This window comes from Musca vetustissima, unplaced genomic scaffold, assembly GCF_032173495.1.
Source record: "Musca vetustissima isolate MV318-11 ecotype Yass unplaced genomic scaffold, APGP_CSIRO_Mvet_v1 utg28967, whole genome shotgun sequence".
Lineage (NCBI taxonomy): Eukaryota > Metazoa > Arthropoda > Insecta > Diptera > Muscidae > Musca > Musca vetustissima.
In genome coordinates this window covers 993,040-1,010,775 of record NW_026881305.1, presented here as the reverse complement: position 1 = coordinate 1,010,775, position 17,736 = coordinate 993,040, and the positions used below count along the sequence as shown (strand labels likewise).

General features: G+C 35.2%; 2 protein-coding genes across 2 annotated transcripts; one reads left to right on the top strand and one right to left on the bottom strand.

Annotated features, from left to right (window-relative positions):
* Positions 1–1,707: 1,707 nt before the first annotated feature.
* Positions 1,708–7,405, top strand: LOC133327289 (SET domain-containing protein SmydA-8-like). Its single transcript, XM_061535845.1, has 4 exons — positions 1,708–1,763; positions 1,863–1,991; positions 2,065–2,620; positions 6,653–7,405. The coding sequence occupies exons 1-4, from the start codon at positions 1,708–1,710 to the stop codon at positions 7,403–7,405; spliced, it is 1,494 nt and encodes a 497-aa protein (XP_061391829.1).
* A 2,361-nt stretch (positions 7,406–9,766) lies between these two features.
* LOC133327288 (procathepsin L-like) lies at positions 9,767–10,877 on the bottom strand. The gene is made up of 2 exons (XM_061535843.1): positions 10,558–10,877; positions 9,767–10,481 (listed from the first exon to the last, which is right to left on the bottom strand). The coding sequence occupies exons 1-2, from the start codon at positions 10,875–10,877 to the stop codon at positions 9,767–9,769; spliced, it is 1,035 nt and encodes a 344-aa protein (XP_061391827.1).
* Between the last annotated feature and the right edge of the window lie 6,859 nt (positions 10,878–17,736).

Here is a 17,736-nt window from a genome sequence, read left to right as displayed (position 1 = left end):
CGAATATTCCTCACAATCATTTTTCGTAGACCTAAGGAGCATTACACTGCCTTTAGAGCTCCATCAGCATTTCTAGTAGACCTATAAAGCATCACACAGTCTCTGAAGCTCCATCAGCGATTTTCACATTTCTTCAACAAGAAGTTCAAGAAGTTTGAAATCCGGATTTCACCTGGTAATCTAACTCAAACATACCACATGAGGCAATTGAAAAAAAGAAATCGTATCTCATTTTTGTGGAAATAGTATATTAAGAAAATAGATCCCTGTTTAACTAAATTATCTCTCCTCTATATTCCTCTATATTAGACCACAACATAGCAAGATTATCCCATTTTTTTAAGGATCCATTTTTCCTCGAAACTTGACATTCTTGATAGGAATAATACCTTCAATTCGGTGAACATACCATTCAGCCTTACAAAAATAATTTTTCATCTTCTGTATCAAATTTCGATCGAATAAGGGTACCTCTTCTGACGGTCGGGCGCATCTGTTTTGTAAAATAGTATCAGTATCGTCAAGAGAAGCTGAATTTCAGATTTTTAAGGTGTCCAGAAGTCTTTCACTGAATTCGAAACTCCATACGTATCAATCTGAAGTCCAGATTTCATATTGTAATCTATTCTCCACAAGCCTTTTTAGTATTTCATTGACTTCGAAAGTCCATACTTATCAATCTGAAGTCCAAATTTTATATCGTAATCTAACTCAAACATACCATATGCGTCAATTTCAATTTTTCAGTATCCGAATCGAACTTTGACCAGAGATACTTTTTTCCATCCTCTGAATCAAATTTTCATCGACTTAAGGTACCTCTTCGGGCGCATCTGTTTTGTAAAATAGTAGCAGTATCATCAGGAGAAGCTGAATTTCCCTGGAGAACAGATTACTTTTTTTAAGGTGTCCAGAAGTCTTTCACTGAATTCGAAACTCCATATGTATCAATCTGAAGTCCAGATTTCATATTGTAATCGAACCCCGGAGAACAGATAATGATTTATTTTTTATTCAAGTTCTCCACAAGCCTTTTTAGTCCATACTTATCAATCTGAAGTCCATATTTTATATCGTAATCTAACTCAAACATACCATATGAGTCAATGGCAATTTTGTTCAGTATCCGAATATTACTGGAACCTTGACCGGATATACATTTTTTCAATTCGGTTAAGAAAAAACTCTTCCATTTCCTCTCCTTCTAGGGTCTAGAAGTCTCTATCGCTTCGATTTGCCATAGCAAGGTATTCCTATTTTTCAAATATCAACTTCGAATCTCCAATCAGATTCCGAACCTTCGAATTTTTTTGTAAATTTTTTTCTAGACTTTTCTGGAAGTTTATCTTGAGTGTTTCCATGACCATTTCCCTCAATCAATGACCGGAACTTTGATCTCCCAAAAAAATAAAAAAATGTTCGCAATTTCGAAGTTCATCAACATTTCCGATTGCCTCAGCGATTTATTTTATAGATCGTTTAATTGTTTGCCAAATATATATTTTTTTCATTATGGACATAGCGTTCTTTTGTTCTCGAAATTGAAATGCAGGCAGACAGCCAGTCGGCCACCTGCTTTACGATACAATCACGACGAAGTGGTAAGTCAGATAAAAGATTTCATTGTGATCGGTTAGACGCAGAAGAAAAAGAACGCAACGGAAAAAAAAATCTTTGAGACGATAATAAAAAAGGCCTCTGCTAATGATGGCTGATCAATTTGTGGAAAAGTGCACCGTGTTGAAAAATGAAATTGTGGGAAGGTAAAGAAAAATATTTCCGGGAAGGACCTTTCATTTCCCCGAGAAGGACCCCCCGTCAAAATAAAGAGAAAATGTGGCTAAGTGATTTTTTTTGTGTAGATATGTGAAATCTGTGGAGGCCATTGAAGCTGGAGAAACCCTGCTGCTGGAAAAGCCCCTACTGATTCTGCCGGCCAGTGGCGACAAACGTTGCTGTAACTGTTTTCGTTATGCCCAGCAGTATTGTAGGTAGGTGAGGGAGAAAGGAGAAGGAAATCTACAGATCTGAAGGAAAAACTTAAAATCTTGTGTACTTTTGCAGCAAATGCCAATTATCCCCCTTGTGTTTGGAATGTGAAAGTCACAGTGAATTCGATTGTAAGACCCTCAGCGACATCTTCTCCAAATCCCCTGAGGTGCAGGTGGAACTCCTGAAAAAATTCTTCGGCACCTATAACATCATAAAATGCTTGCTGCTCTATGAAAATTCCACCACACGAGAATATTTTGAAAAAATGCTCTTAATGGAATCACATTTGGATAAGAGACGTAACACTACGATATGGAAGGACCACAATAGAGCGGTTATACAACCTCTACTCAAATCGAATATTTGTCAGCATCTTGCAATTTCACAACGCATCAACGAGGAATTCTTGCAGCACATCTGTGGCATTTGGGATGTCAATTCGTATGAAATTAGAGCACCCGATTCGGAGGCAATGCGTGCTTTATATTTAAATGCCTCGCTGTTGGCACACAATTGCATCCCGAATGCTAATCAGGCAATCGATGAACAGTATCGCATTAAAATCTATGCCAATCGTGATATTGACAAAGACGAAATGATTACCATATCGTATACGAATGTATTGATGGTGAGTGGAAATGTAAAAAAAACACAACAACAAATCAATTGTTGTTTTTTTGTTTCATCGACTAAAATTAGGCAAATGAACTTTGTATGAGATCGAAAGTTATTTTAGTTCGCCAACTGAAAACAAAAACCTAGAAACAAATGTGAAATAATTTTCACTAAAGGTGGAATCCACTTATTATCACATTATCCTCCACTTTTGCTTTCATTCTTCGGAACCAATAAAATCCAAGAGGAACTGAACTTCTCTAGGGAATAGTTACTGGTTGGTTTCTTCAAATACCTCCAAAGCATTTCTAGTAAACCTATGAAGCATCACACAGGCTTTGAACCTCCATTTGCGATTTTCACATTCCTTCAATAAGAAGTTCAGCTTCGGCGACCTGGAATCCTGATTTCATCTTGTAATCTAACTCAAACATACCACATGAGGCAATGGAAAAAATCGTAACTCATTTTTGTGTAAATGGTATATTAAAAATAGATCCATCCCTGTTTAACTAAATTATCTCTCCTCTAAACTAGCACTCTACATAACAAGACAGTTCTATTGTTTTCTCAAGGATCCAAACTTGACATCCTTAGCCGGAGAATTTCCTTCAATTCAATCAACATGATGTTATTCAGCCCTATATAATTATTTTTCATCTTCTGAATCAAATTTCCATCGATTTAACGCACCTCTTCAGATGGTCTAGCGCATCCGTTCACACAAGCATTTTTAGTAGACCTATGAAGCATCACACCGGCTTTGAAGCTCCATCAGCGATTTCACACATTTCATTAATAAGAAGTTCAGCTTCGGCGACCTGAAATCTTGATTTCATCTTGTAATCTCACTCAAACACAGCACATGAGGCACTGGAAGAAATTGCATGTAATTTTTGTACGAATAGTATATTAAGAATAGGTCCATCCCTGTTTAACTAAATTATCTCTCCTCTATATTAGCACACTATATAGCAAGAGTATGATATTGTTTATCCAAGGATCCCATTTTTTCTTGAAACTTGGCATCCTCAGCCGAATATATTCCCTCAATTCGATCAACATGATGTCATTCAGCTTTCCAAAATTAATTTTTCATCTTCTGATCAAATTTCCACATATTTAAGGTATCTCTTCAGATGGTCTAGCCTATCCGTTTTGTAAAATAGTATCAGTTATTATTTCCATATATTATAGGGTCTTGAATTCGGTATCGACTCAATTTGACATGACAGCATAATCTCCAAATTCAATACAAGCGGAACTTCCCCGTAGAAGCGATACTGATTTTTTTTTTTCAAGTTCTCCTCAAGCTTTTCTAGTATCTCACTGACTTCGAAACTCCATATATATCAATCTGATGTCCAGTTTTTATATCGTAATCTAACTCAAACATACCACATTCGGCAATATCAATTTTTTTTCTAATTTTAGTATAATAACCTTTGGCAGAACGAATGCCCTGTTTAACTAAATTCTCTCTCCTCTAAGTTCTTTTGAGACATCCCTTTTCGACCAACATGCCATTCAGTCTTCCAAATTATTTTTTATTTTCTGAGGCATCGATTTAAGATAATTCCTCAGATGGCCAAGCGCATTCTTTTTGTAAAATAGCATCAGTTATTAGTTCCATATATTATAGGGTCCTGAATTCTGTATCGCCTCAATTTGACATAATAACGTTATCTTCTCCTTAGAACCAAATACCAAAAGAACCGAACTTGTCCGGAGAACATATAATGATTTATTTTCTCCACAAGCCTTTCTAGTATTTCACTGATATCGAAACTCCATTCTCCATTCATTAAGCACAAGTCCTGTTTAACTAAACTCTCTCTCCTCTACACATTAGAACCACAGTAATAAATTACTTTCCTTTTTCAGAAGCACCCTTTTGTATATTTTCCGTGTTCAACTCGAACCTTGACATCTATAGCCGGAGACTCTTCTTTTCATTCGACCTACAGATCATTTAACTGGATGCGTCGTTCCCATCTCGACTATAAGAACATATTTTTTGGTGATTGCAACAATACCCATTTTCGCCTATGCTGCAGGATAATTATATATTCAGCCTTCCAAAAATCGGAAGTCTAGATTTCATCTCGTAATCTAACTCAAACATACCACATGAGGCAATGGAAAATTGTATATCATTTTACTGTAATTATACTGAAAATCTTCTCTTATGAGGATGGTATATTTAAAATAGATCCCTATTTAACTAAATTTTCTCTCCTCCATACAACCACATCAAGACATTACTATCCTTCGTTTGATGAACCCCATTTGTATTTTTCAATTATATTATTCATACCTTGGCATTCTTAGCCGGAGATTATTCTGTCCAATGGACGGATCATTTCACTAAATGCATCTTTTGAATTTCCGCTGTATGGACATATTTTTCGGGAGATTTCAACTGTACCCATTTTCTTTTATGCTGGTGGGTAGTTATATATTCGGTCTTCCAAAAGTCTGAAGTCCACATTTCATATCGTAATCTAACCTAAACAAATAGATCCCTGTTTAACTAAATTATCTCCCCTCTGCACAATAGAACCACAGCAAGACATTACAATTCTCTATTTGTTTTCGGTATACTACTTCTTGGCGTCCTTTCCAGGAATTCGTTAAGAACAGACTGACCATTTCACTGGATGTGTCGTTTCAATCGCAACATATTATTTTTTTGGTAGATATTGTTGGGGCTTTACCCAATGTTTCTTCTATGATACAGGGTATCTTACTATTCTCAGCCTTCCATAAATCCTTTAAATCAAATGTCCATTTAGAGGACCTTTCAGAGGGTTCTGGTTCCTTCATTGTTATTTCTGTATATAAACTCGAACCTTGATATCCCTTACCCGGAGAAACTTTTTCAATTCAATAGGAAAACGAAATCCTTTAATGGCATTTTGAAAAAATAGATCCCTGTTTAACTAAATCTGCCTTCTACACAATAGAATTTCAGCAAGATATTAATGTTCTTCTTGAAGCATAGGAGATATAATCAGCTGATTGCAATAAACAGCTGATATGTGGTATGGTGTAAAACCTGCAGTTGTAAAAACGTCTGTCATCAGCTGATTACATTAAACAACTGTCAATGCGAGTGAGTGTAATAACGCACTCTTATCTCGCTCTTTTTTTGTTTTTAAAAAATCGGAAAACTGCATTGACTGGCAATACCACAAAAAAGACTCTCATTTCGATAGAAAAACGAAACCATTTAATATTTAAAAATAGATCCCTGTTTAAATAAATTTTCTCCCTTCTACACAATAGAATCACAGCACGGTACTAATATTCTTCTTTCGAAACACATGAGATAAAAATCAGCTGATTTTAATAACAGCAGATATGTGGTGTGGTGTAGAAACGCCTCTCATCAGCTGTTTACATTAAACAAGTGATATATCTAATTTTTACAAAATCGGAAAACTACATTCAGTGGCAACACCACAAAAAATATTTTCATTACGATAGAAAAACGAAAGTCTTTAATGGCATATCAAAAATAATAGATCCCTGTTAAACTAAATCACAATGGAATCACAGCAAGGTACTAATATTCTTCTTTTGAAGCACAATCAGCTGATTGTAATAAACAGCTGACATATGGTGTGGTGTAAAACCTGCAGTTGTAGAAACCTGTACTTGTGGGCGTAATAACGCTCTCCTACGTCCCTTTTTTTGGTTTACAAAATCGGAAATACCTGATAGTCCTTCAAATTCAGATAGGAAGCACCTCTATTCACCGATCACGACCGGTCAAAGGCAATTTTCAACCTGCTGACAGAATGTTCTTCAATTTCTTCAGCATTAGTGAGGAAATTAGTCTCGAAGTACCAATGCTAAAATGATCGAAGCTTCCTTCAGTCTCTATAACTAAAAACTACAAAGCAGCAGATACATTTCGTCTTAAAAATAAGGCAACCCTAGACCTTTTTGTGGGAAGAGACAATCAATGCTTGGGGACCTGATATCCTTCTCCCAATTTATTAATTTCTATTCTATTAATAATTCCTTCTCATTTTTCCAGGGCACCGATGATCGTCGCAATTTCCTGCGTGAAGGTAAATATTTCCATTGCGTCTGCGCCCGCTGCGAAGATCCCACGGAACTGGGATCACACATGAGCACCCTGATCTGCAATAAATGTGCCACAAATAAACAAGAAGGTTTCATTATGAAAATCGATGCGAAAACATGGAAATGTTCCAACTGCCATCATTGCCTCAAAAATGAACAAGTTGAAACGATATTGGAAAAAGTCAAAGAAGAAGTATTTCACGCCCAAGATGATATACGACATTTGGAATACCTACTCACCAAATTACCCACACTCCTACATAAAAATCACTACATAATTGTGGATGTTAAACAAAATATTGCCAGTATGTTAAGGTCCATTATACGCAATAGCCTACAGAGGCCCGGAAGGCAATTGTATGAAAGGAAAATTCGATTGTGTCAAGAATTGGTTGTGCTACTGCATATAATACAACCGGGTATATCGAGATTAAAAGCTATTGCTTTATATGAAATGGCAATTGCATCGGCGGAATTATATCGCCTGAAATTTGGTGAAGATGAAATAAATGCTGAGGAGTTGCAGGAATATTTACGTAAGTGTGAGGCAATGTATAGGGAATCAATGCGTTTGCTGTTGTACGAGCCCCCAGAAACTCCCGAGGGACAATTAGTTAAGAGTATAATTAATGAGTTAAGAGATTTACGTAGTGATATCCAGTTGCTGGATAATCCATTGCCTGATCAAGGTGGAGATGAATAAAAGGGAAAGATGTTTATTTTTTTTAATACAAAAAAGGAGTGGATGTTTTAATTTTTTTGGGGGAAAATATTAGTTACTTGCTGGAGTTGAAATGTTGATCGTGAGATTTGTGTTTAGGTTTGATAAACGTTTTCTTCTAAATCGAAGTTTTAAATGTAATTAAAAATTCAGCTGATTGTAATAAACAGCTGATATGTAGTGTAAAACCTGAAATTGTAAAAACGCCTCTTATCAGCTGATTTCGTTAAACAACTGCTATTGCGAGAGTGTAAAAACGCTCTCCTACGTCCTTTTTATGGTTCTACATAATTGGAGATTTACATTCATGGGCAATACCACAAAAAATTGTCTCATTATATTTATAACTACCAATCCGACCTCCAAAATATTTTAGATAACATATTTATTTGTATAAAAATCGATTTCTAATTTTATGTAAGAATTTTCTAGTGAAATTAATTTAACGAACGACAACATTTGATTTAATTTAAAAATCAGCTGATTGCAGTAAACAGCTGATATGTGGTGTGGTGTAAAACCTGCAATTGTAAAAACGCATCTCATCAGCTGATGACATTAAACAGGGTGTAATATCGCTTTCCTATGTCTCTTTTTTGGTTTTATAAAATCGGAAAACTGTATTCGTTGACAATACCACATAAAAATATTCTCATTACGATATAGCCTGAGAAAAATATTTTGAATCCAATTGACCCAATAGGAATTTTTAACAATCTAATAATAAAAACCTTTCTAGATTGTTTTCGCTTATACCCATCAATCCTGCCTCCGAATCATTTTTGATAACATATATTTTTTATACAATTTGATTTTTAATTTTATTTTGAATATTTTCAAATGAATATTGAAAAAAGATATGTGTGAAAGTGCCCTAATAAAATTACTTAATATAACTACAACATTTGTTTTTAATGTAATTTAAAAATCAGCTGACTGCAGTAAACAGCTGATATGTGGTGTAAAACCAGCATTTGTAAAAACGCATCTTCTCAGTTGACTACATTAAACAGCTGCAATTGTGAGTGGGTGTAAAGAACGGTCTCCCAGTTTTCTTCTTTTACTCTAACAAAATCGGAAAACTATTTACAAATAGTGTTGGGCAATCTAGTTCACGTAGCGGATCGATCTTTCTCGTTCCTTTTTTTAAAAGGGATAATGTTGCTTTGCATCATATAGTTCTTTTACTCCTCACAGTTCATTTGATCCAAATAGTTTCTTTGCTCCATTCAGTTCCTTTACTCCATATAGTTCCTTTGATCCATATAGTTCCCTTACTCCATACAGTTCCTTTGCTCTTATAGTTCCTTTGCTCTTTATAGTTCCCTTGTTACATATAGTTCATTTGCTACATATAGTTCCTTTGCTCCATATAGTTTCCTTACTCCATACAGTTCGTTTGCTCTTCATAGTTCCCTTACTCCATACAGTTCCTTTGCTCTTCATAGTTCCTTTGCTCCATATAGTTCCTTTACTCCACACAGTTCCTTTGCTCCGTATAGTTCCTTTGCTCCGTATAGTTCCTTTGCTCCATATAGTTCCCGTGCTCCATACAGATCATTTGATCTTCATAGTTCCTTTGCTCCAAATAGTTCATTTGCTCCATACAGTTCCCTTACTCCATACAGTTCCTTTGCTCCAAATAGTTCCTTTGCTCCATATAGTTCTTTTACTCCACAGAGTTCCTTTGCTTTTTATAGTTCCTTTAAGTTCAAAAAAGAACGAGAATAAAGCACGATACCAAAAAGGAACGAGATCAAAAAAGGAACGATATCAGAAAAAGGAACTATATTAATTAAGTTGGAACTAGTTCCGATCGTTCCTTTCTCGGAATAGTTCCAATGAACTAGTTCGTTCCGGAACTACTAGTTCGTTCTACTGACAATATCACCATAACTATTGTCATCATGTGGCAACCAGAAGAATGAATTTTCATCTCAATCTTCGGAATAGGAATCTTTTTTACCAATCCAATAATCTCGACCATTCCTGGTTGTCTTTGCCACGCTTATACTTACCAATCGAGCCTCTGAAATATTTTTAATAACAATTTATGTGGTTTTAAAAAAATATATTTTCAATTTTATTTTGAATGAGTATTTTTAAATGAATATTTTGGGGGAAAATAAATGTAAGTATGTGAAGATGTACTATAACAATTTTCTAATAAAATTAATTAATACTAACTACAACATTTGTTTTTAAATGTAAATAAAAGGAAACAGCTGATTACAATAAACAGCTGATATCTAGTGTGGTGTAAAACCTGCAATTGTAAAAACGCCTATCTCTCTCTCAGTAGCTGACTACATTAAACAGCTGTTTGTGGTGATTGAAAAGGTTTTACAAAATCGGAAAACTACATTCACTGGCAATACCGCAAAAACTATTCTCATTACGTGGCAACCGGAAGAAACCATTTTCACCCCAATTAGCCGAATAGGAATTTTTCACAATCCAATAATCACGACCATTTTCTGTGCCATAACCCACAACGACAACCGAATGATTAACCTCTCCTTGATTACATTGATTATCATCATAGATACCACCACTATATTGTTCAAATGACACAACATCCGCATTCATGGAACAGGCCAAGGGACCCAAGGTGGCAATCACCTCTTTCATTTTGGCCTCATCTCCTGGCTTGATGCGGGCATAATCTCGTATATAAACTCCCTTATCCGTCGTTTCATTACGGCCACATTGGGCATTTTCCATTTGCGTGTAGGGATATTTACTGGCCACGGAGACACCATGATCACGTATATATTCAAAGGCATATTCCTGGAATCCACCATCACAACCCATGGAACCATAATCTTCGGCACAATCTACCAAATTTTGGGTAGATAGGGGAACCAAGAGGCCGGTGCGCCGAAATAGATGACCCTCCAAGGCACCAATGGTGGCGAAGGACCAACAGGAACCACAATCGACACCCTGGAAATCTGGTGGTGTAACACCGCCCAGCTCACGCCAATCAAAATGATCCGGCAGGCCATCATCTTTCGTTTTGGCCGTTACAAAGTTGGTGTGTTGAGAGGTGATGTTTCTGAAAATATAGAGTGAAAAAAGATTAGTATTGAGAGAGAGAGAGAGAAAGAGTAGATGAGCAGAAAATTACTTACTCTCCAATATAGGTTATCTTCGAACCAAACAGCCGTGTAATCTCGGCATGTGTCAAATCGGCCAATGGATTAATGGCCATATTAAATGAGGCCAATCCCTGGCCAGCATATTTGTTTCCCGTATCTACCACACTCTTCTTGGCCAAAAAGATCGACTCACGAAACTGATATTCTCTGGGGTCATTGTACACCTTGCCCGTTTGCTGCAGATAATCTTGGAAATCTTGTACATTACACAGCTTCGGAAATGATTGCAGACTCCAGCTGAGGGTTACTAAACTGGTTAGTATTAGGCCACTAAAGAACTTTGGTGCTAACATTTTGTTGTTGTTTTTCCTATGTTCGGATTTGTTGCTCTAAGCCGTAAGGTGGGGAAGCTTGCCTGCTTCTGCTGTGAAAGATTGAAAGAATATAAGTTGCTAATTTTGGGTTACTTTAAATTTATATATTTAAATCGGCCAAAATAAGAAATAATCTTAGAAATAAAATCAATAAACGTCACGTTTAATGGTCAGACTAATATCGTCATCATCATCACCATCATCGTTAAAGATTTGTCATTTAGGTGATAAGAATTCATGACTTCAAATGAATTTTATGATTTTCGTAGGCAAAATTTGTATATCCGGTTTTTTTGTGAACGTTACGCGAAAGTTGGGTTCTTTCCCGCAGAGCGGACTCATTGTGGCTTCTACGTTAAACGTAAAATTGGATACTAAATTCCATAGAATTCATTCGTCTAAAGTTCTAATCATCGACCTAGCAATTCTCTTGAAATGAAGTTTCGCCTAAACCTTTGTTATTGAATATTTTATTGTTGTTGTTGTTTTTTTTTTTTTCAAAATGTTAATTAATTTGATTTATTATTTATTTACATACGAAATCTCCCTCACATAACTTGGTTACGATTTATAGGCTTTAAAAACTGGTTTTTGGAGACCTTTTAGCATAAATTTAATAAATAATAGCTTAGTCATGGTATATGTTCGCATGTGGGAATTTAAGCTATAGATCTCAAGTTTAAAAATTTAAAAAATATGATAAGGAAAATTACATTAAAAATGAAGCTGATTTTTTGTGGAGAGCCTAAGGTCTGCAAATATTCTCTGGTCAAAACTTCCTTGTCCATCTATGGATTTTATAATTACAGAAGCATAGAAAGTCACCCTTTTCTGTTACCTTAATTTCGGAAACCAGATATCGGCTAACACGTTTCATTTTTTAAATTTATTTATTATGATTTCCCTAATGAAATATCCCTTCTATTTCACCTGAAGATAGCTTTTCTCTCTATCGATTTTGTCCCTTATTCTCAGACTGTCTCTCTGGGTATATGGTGTCTTATCCTTCAGACTCTTGTTCTATTGTGGAGAGAAAAATATTTTCTTCTTGGAATTGATATTCTTATAAATATATATTTTTTAAATTTCCTTCTCCCTATTTTTGCAATTTCACAGCTTACAGATGATCGTCACAATTTTCTACGTGAAGGTAAATATTTCTACTGTGCTTTGAAAATTTATTTTAAATAAACGAATAATCAGCTGTTTGTTGCAATCAGCTGACATATGGGGTGGTGTAAAATCTGCAATTGTAAAAACGCCTCCCATCAGCTTATTACATTAAACAAACAGCTGTTCACGTAGCGAACATGGTTTTCATATAATAAAGATAGTGAATGTGGATCGTTTGTGTAAAGGAGAGAATATTTTGTTAAACAGGCATCTATTTTGGTATACAGGCCACTTGAGTTGAGATATTTTCTTGTTGAATGTTTGTACACTAGAATAAGATAAAGTAGGATGGGAGTAATAAAGGATGCGAGCAATATAGGATGGGGAGTAATCTACACTACAGACTTAAAGAAGCAATTTTCAACCCCATTTGGAAGTAGCAAGTTTAAACAATCCAATAATCACGACGGTTTGTTATAAATAAAATTTGTTTTTAAATAAAATTAAAAATCAGCTGATTGCAATAAACAGCTGATATGTGATGTAAAACCTGCTAGTAATAACGCCTAGCGGGTGTAAAAACGGCATTGTAATATTCTTTTTCGACTTTTACAAAATAGGAAAAGATGCATTCTCTTAAATGTGAGCATACAAATTATTTTATGACGAAAGTTAGATATTAAGAATATCATGTGGAATAATCAGCTGATAGTTATTCCTTCTGAGGTAGATTGCTCATTTTCAGTATGCTCGGCAAAAGGAACTAATTTAGTTACATAATTCCTTTTAGTTCAATCAGGAAGAACTAGATGAACGATTGAATTAAAAGAAAAGAACTAAGGGAACAAGATCAAAAAGGAACTGCTGGAGCAAAAGAAACTAGATAAAAGAATGAACCAAACCTAGTATAGTTCAAAGCAACTGTTCCACAAAAGGGAAGGAAGGAAAGGAAGGAATATATTCGCATCATGAGGTCAAAATTGGGCTTGTTCACGTAGCTAAAATTGTCTTCATATAAGATATATTGTGAATGTCTTGCTGTGAGTTTCATGTGTAAAAGAGAGAGAAAATTTAGTAAAACAGATATCTATGCTTGTTGTTGAATGTTTGTATGAGTTTTCTATTGCCACATGTGATATGTTTGAGTAAGATTGCGGGGACTAATCTACACTACAGACCAAGGCCTATTAATAAGGTCATCCAAGGAGATCAGCTCGATATCAGCTGCTTCTCAAGTTTGCTGTCAAAATTCATTATTGTGAATTGACTTCCATTATGAAAACATAAAAATTGGCATAACAATCAGCTGACTTTCGCTTGCTGGGTGACCTTATTAACAGATCTTGCTACAGACTGATAAGCAAGTTTAGCGCGTTAGCTTGCCATAAAGAAATGTGTGTATCAACTCCATATGTTATGTCAGATGGCTTCACGCTGAGGTTTGAGCGAGACAAATTCAAGTCTGAAATACATTCCAACTATTAAGGTAGGTCGTAAATTCACATGAGTTTCAGACTTGACGAAGTCTCTTCGAATCTTCAAGTAGGGATACGTTGTCGAGCGTAAAAGTCCACTTTTCGATTTTCGCTTCTTTCCAAAAAGTCGACTTTTCGAATTTTCTATTTGACTAAAAAATCGACTTTCGATCTTTCGGTTTTCTCAAATCTGTCCGAAATCGATTTCCGACTTTTACGGACTAAACAAAATCGACCTAAAATTTGACATTTGCTGACAATACTCTCATTATGTGGTAGCCTAAATTACAAAATGTTCATCCCAATTGGCCCACAATTCGGTATTCACGACAGTTCTGGATTTGTTATGAATAAAATTTGTTTTAAATGTAAATAAAAATCAGCTGTTTATTACTGTCAGCTGACATGTGGAGTGGTGTAAAATCTGCTAGTGTAAAAACGCCTCTCATCACATTGTTAAACTTGAAACACATGTCCTCTGTAGTTTTACTGAAGTTTTTAGACAAAATAATCCTAGAAGATGAGGATCACATGATGTTTCCCCATCAAAAGTACCATTTGAAATATTACCAGGACTTCGATTTCGATAAGTTTTTCTAATAGGGAGCATTTTTCAGTAGTTAATGATGAACTAATCCATAATGAAAGTATGGTATCTTTTAAAATCTGTAAGTGTATGTTCACATTTATAATTTTTTAAATTATTTTTTTAAACAGTTTTTTTAGCATCTGGAATATTTTTTATTTCATTCATCAGTTTTTTATTCATAAATTCAGCTAATTATTTATTTTTTTTTTAATTAATATGTTTTTTTTTATTTGAAAGCAAAAGTTTTTTGTTTTTGCTTGGCCAATTATTTCAATATTCAGTGGCATAATTTCGTTGTTTTAATGAGTTGTGTTTTAATAATATTTCATTCAAATTTGTTTTCGATCTTTCACAACACACACCTTTTTTCAGAATTGAAATCGCCAACAATAATAAAAAAATTTGCAATATCCGTTTTGACACTTATGACGAACGAATGAAATTATTCAAAACTAATAACAGCGACTGAACAAAAAATTTGAAACTTCGAAACTCTCGAAACGAACGCTGAGGCGAACGTCTTTCAAACGACTGAAATTTGTTTAACTAACCGATAGAGATTTTTATAGAAAATCATTATGTTTTTTATTTCATTTTTTTGTGGCAACTACAATATTGGAAATGAAATGACAGCAAAAAAAAAAAAACATTTGTAAACATAACCTTTCCCCCCACTCCAGCTGACCATCATTTTTTGGTTATAACCTATGGCAGGTTTTTGAATTTGAGTTATCACCATTGATCTGTTTGATAATTAATGTAAATTTATTAGTTTCTTTTTTGTTGTTGTTGTCTTTCTTTAATGATTGTTTCATTGTATCATCTCTCATGTGTTGTTGTTAAATTTTGTTACTCTATTATTCATGTTTTATTTTTTGCATGTTTCACACAACGTCCGTTCATCAACCTTATCACCATACGCCAGTTACGTCTCCATGGGCTTGAGCAGAACCAAGGCCTCCACTAACATCCAATTCGATGTTTTTGTTTTTTTTTTCTATTCCAGTTTCCATTGTGAACCCTTCTCCATGAACTAACCACTGGACGTAATTATGTTAATTATTTTATAATCGTCTACGATTGTTTTTAGAGACGATTTGTTTTTGTCTATCTTTTTTGAAAACCCTACCTACTAACAAAGCCCTGATTTACAGAAACATTAATCACTGCCTTTTGCCAAAATAGTTTATTAACAAGAAATCAATTCTCAACACTCTATCAAATAAATTTGAAATTCAATTTGGGTATAAAAAACCAGCTCACACGTGGGTGAAAGGGGGTTTACAATGGAAACAGGTGGAAGATTTTCGTTTTTGTGAAGGTGAATAATTTCTCATGGGGATTTTGTTTATTTATGATCCATTTTAGAGCGTTGGGATCAATGGAAGTAATGTTCTGCAGAAAATTTTACTATGGGTCTCTGAAGGGAAGAAATTGCTGGGTAGAAGATAAATCTATAAAATTTTGCCGGGTAAACCCCCGTTTTTGAGGATTTATTTGAAATATAAGCAAAGAAATTGTCATATCAAAACCCACTAGGTTTACTAAATCCAGTATAATGTAAACGTAATGTTCACGTAGCGAACATGAGTTTCGTATAGTGAATGTCTTGATGTGGGTCTCTTGTGTAAAGAAGAGAATATTTAGTTAAACAGAGATCTATTGTCGTATACAGTCCACTTGAGATAAAAGAATTTTCTTATTGAATATTTGTACAATGAAATACGAGGTCAGTTCGGAAAGTTCTTAGCCTAACACAATATAGTATAGTCGGACGGGGCCGACCATACTATACCCTACACAACTACCACGGAACTCTAACTTTCTGCTGATGTTTATTCCGATCCTGGATAATATTTCGTGATATTTGCCTCGACTTGTCCTATAAGAGGTCAACAGCACATCTTCCTTATATTTTCCGAATATTACAAATATTCGGCTTATATTCGACTAGAAACAGAAAACGATCCATTTCATTCCAAAATTTTAATCTGATATCACCGAAAATTATAGGCGTTGTCCTTGACCATAATTGGAACTTAATTGGAAGCGCTATATTTCTAACCTCTAATGTGGTAATGGGTTACTAAATAATATCTGAATACGTAAGCACCTGTAAATTTTTTAGTGTAACTCCCACATCTGAATCTATATCCTTCAGGAATATTTACTTCTGAAGGATATAGAAAGGATACGCCATAGAGTACAAATTTTATAATTTTTCACACACATATCAGGGTCCATTTGACCCGTTAAATAATGACCGATCTTTATCAAAGCAGACATGCATATTATTTGGCCCAATCCTCTTCTCCATGTAAAATTTCGCGATATTCGGGTCATATTTACGGCCTCTAGAGCGACCAGAAAAACCGACAAAATTAAGTATTTGGTCCATATCATCCCCTAATTATTAACCAATCTTTACCAAAAAACAATAGGGGTTTCCATTGGCCAGAGTCCATCCTACATGGAAATTTCGTGAAGATTGGTCCATAACTGTGGCCTGTATCGTGTTTACAAATTATAATGGACAGGCGGACGGACACAGATGTCTAGATCGGCATTATAAACTCTTGGGGCTGCACAAAGCTATAATACCCCGACAACTTAGTTGTGTAGGGTATAAAAAGTTAAGTGTTTTGGAAACTTTCACCTCTGTTATGAACATATGTTAAATTTTGTTTCGATCTGACAACTCCTTCATATAGAAGCAGGGGTTCAAAAAAGAGGGATCCACAATTTATTTACCAAAAAGCACTCGTTTCTAATTTTTCCATTGTAAAGAAATGCGGATGCGTCTTTTTTGAACAACTTTTTCTATATTAAGGAGTTGCCAGATCGAAACAAAATTTAACAGGTGTTCATAACAGAGATGGAAATTTCCAAAACACTTCACTTAGGCTAAGAATTTTCCGAACAACATTCGTAAGATAGGAGTTTTCTATTGCCACATGTGTTATGTTTGGGTGAGATTACGGGGAGACTGGTAAGCATGTATACCGTACTTGCCACATGTGAGATAAAGAAATGTGTGTGTCCACTCCATGTGTTATGGCAGATGAGTTCATGCACTCTCTCTCTCTCTTTAACACATTAGTCTAAGATATGTTAAGTCATATTATAATACTTAGTTCTTAAGGATCACTTTTTATTTGAATAAATTAGGCTGTAAATGCACAAAGACAAAATAAGACGTGCTTCCGCGGAGAATATCCATGTAACAGATCAAATATTCATCCTGCGCCAAATCCTGGAAAAGACACACGAAAACACATCGACACATTCCACCTATTCGTCGACTGCATTTGAGAGCCTTATGCGTTCAGAGGTGTTTAAAGCAATGCCTGCGTTTGGCATTCCTGAAAAATGAATACGGCCTGCATAGCCGTAACATTAAGGGGTACAAGGTCAGCAGTTAAAGTAGGAAACAACCTATCCGAGTCCTTCAGTACCGAACAGGTCACACAGTTTGTCGTGTGACCTGTTTAACATCCTGCTGGAAAAGGTCATACGAGATGTAAAAGTGAACAGAAATGTAACTCTGTACACCAAACAGCATATTTTACTTGTCTACGCTGACGACATGGACATAATTGGTCGAAATTGCGAGCCGGTAACAGCCACCTTTGAACGAATTGAGAAGGAGGCTGCCAAAGTG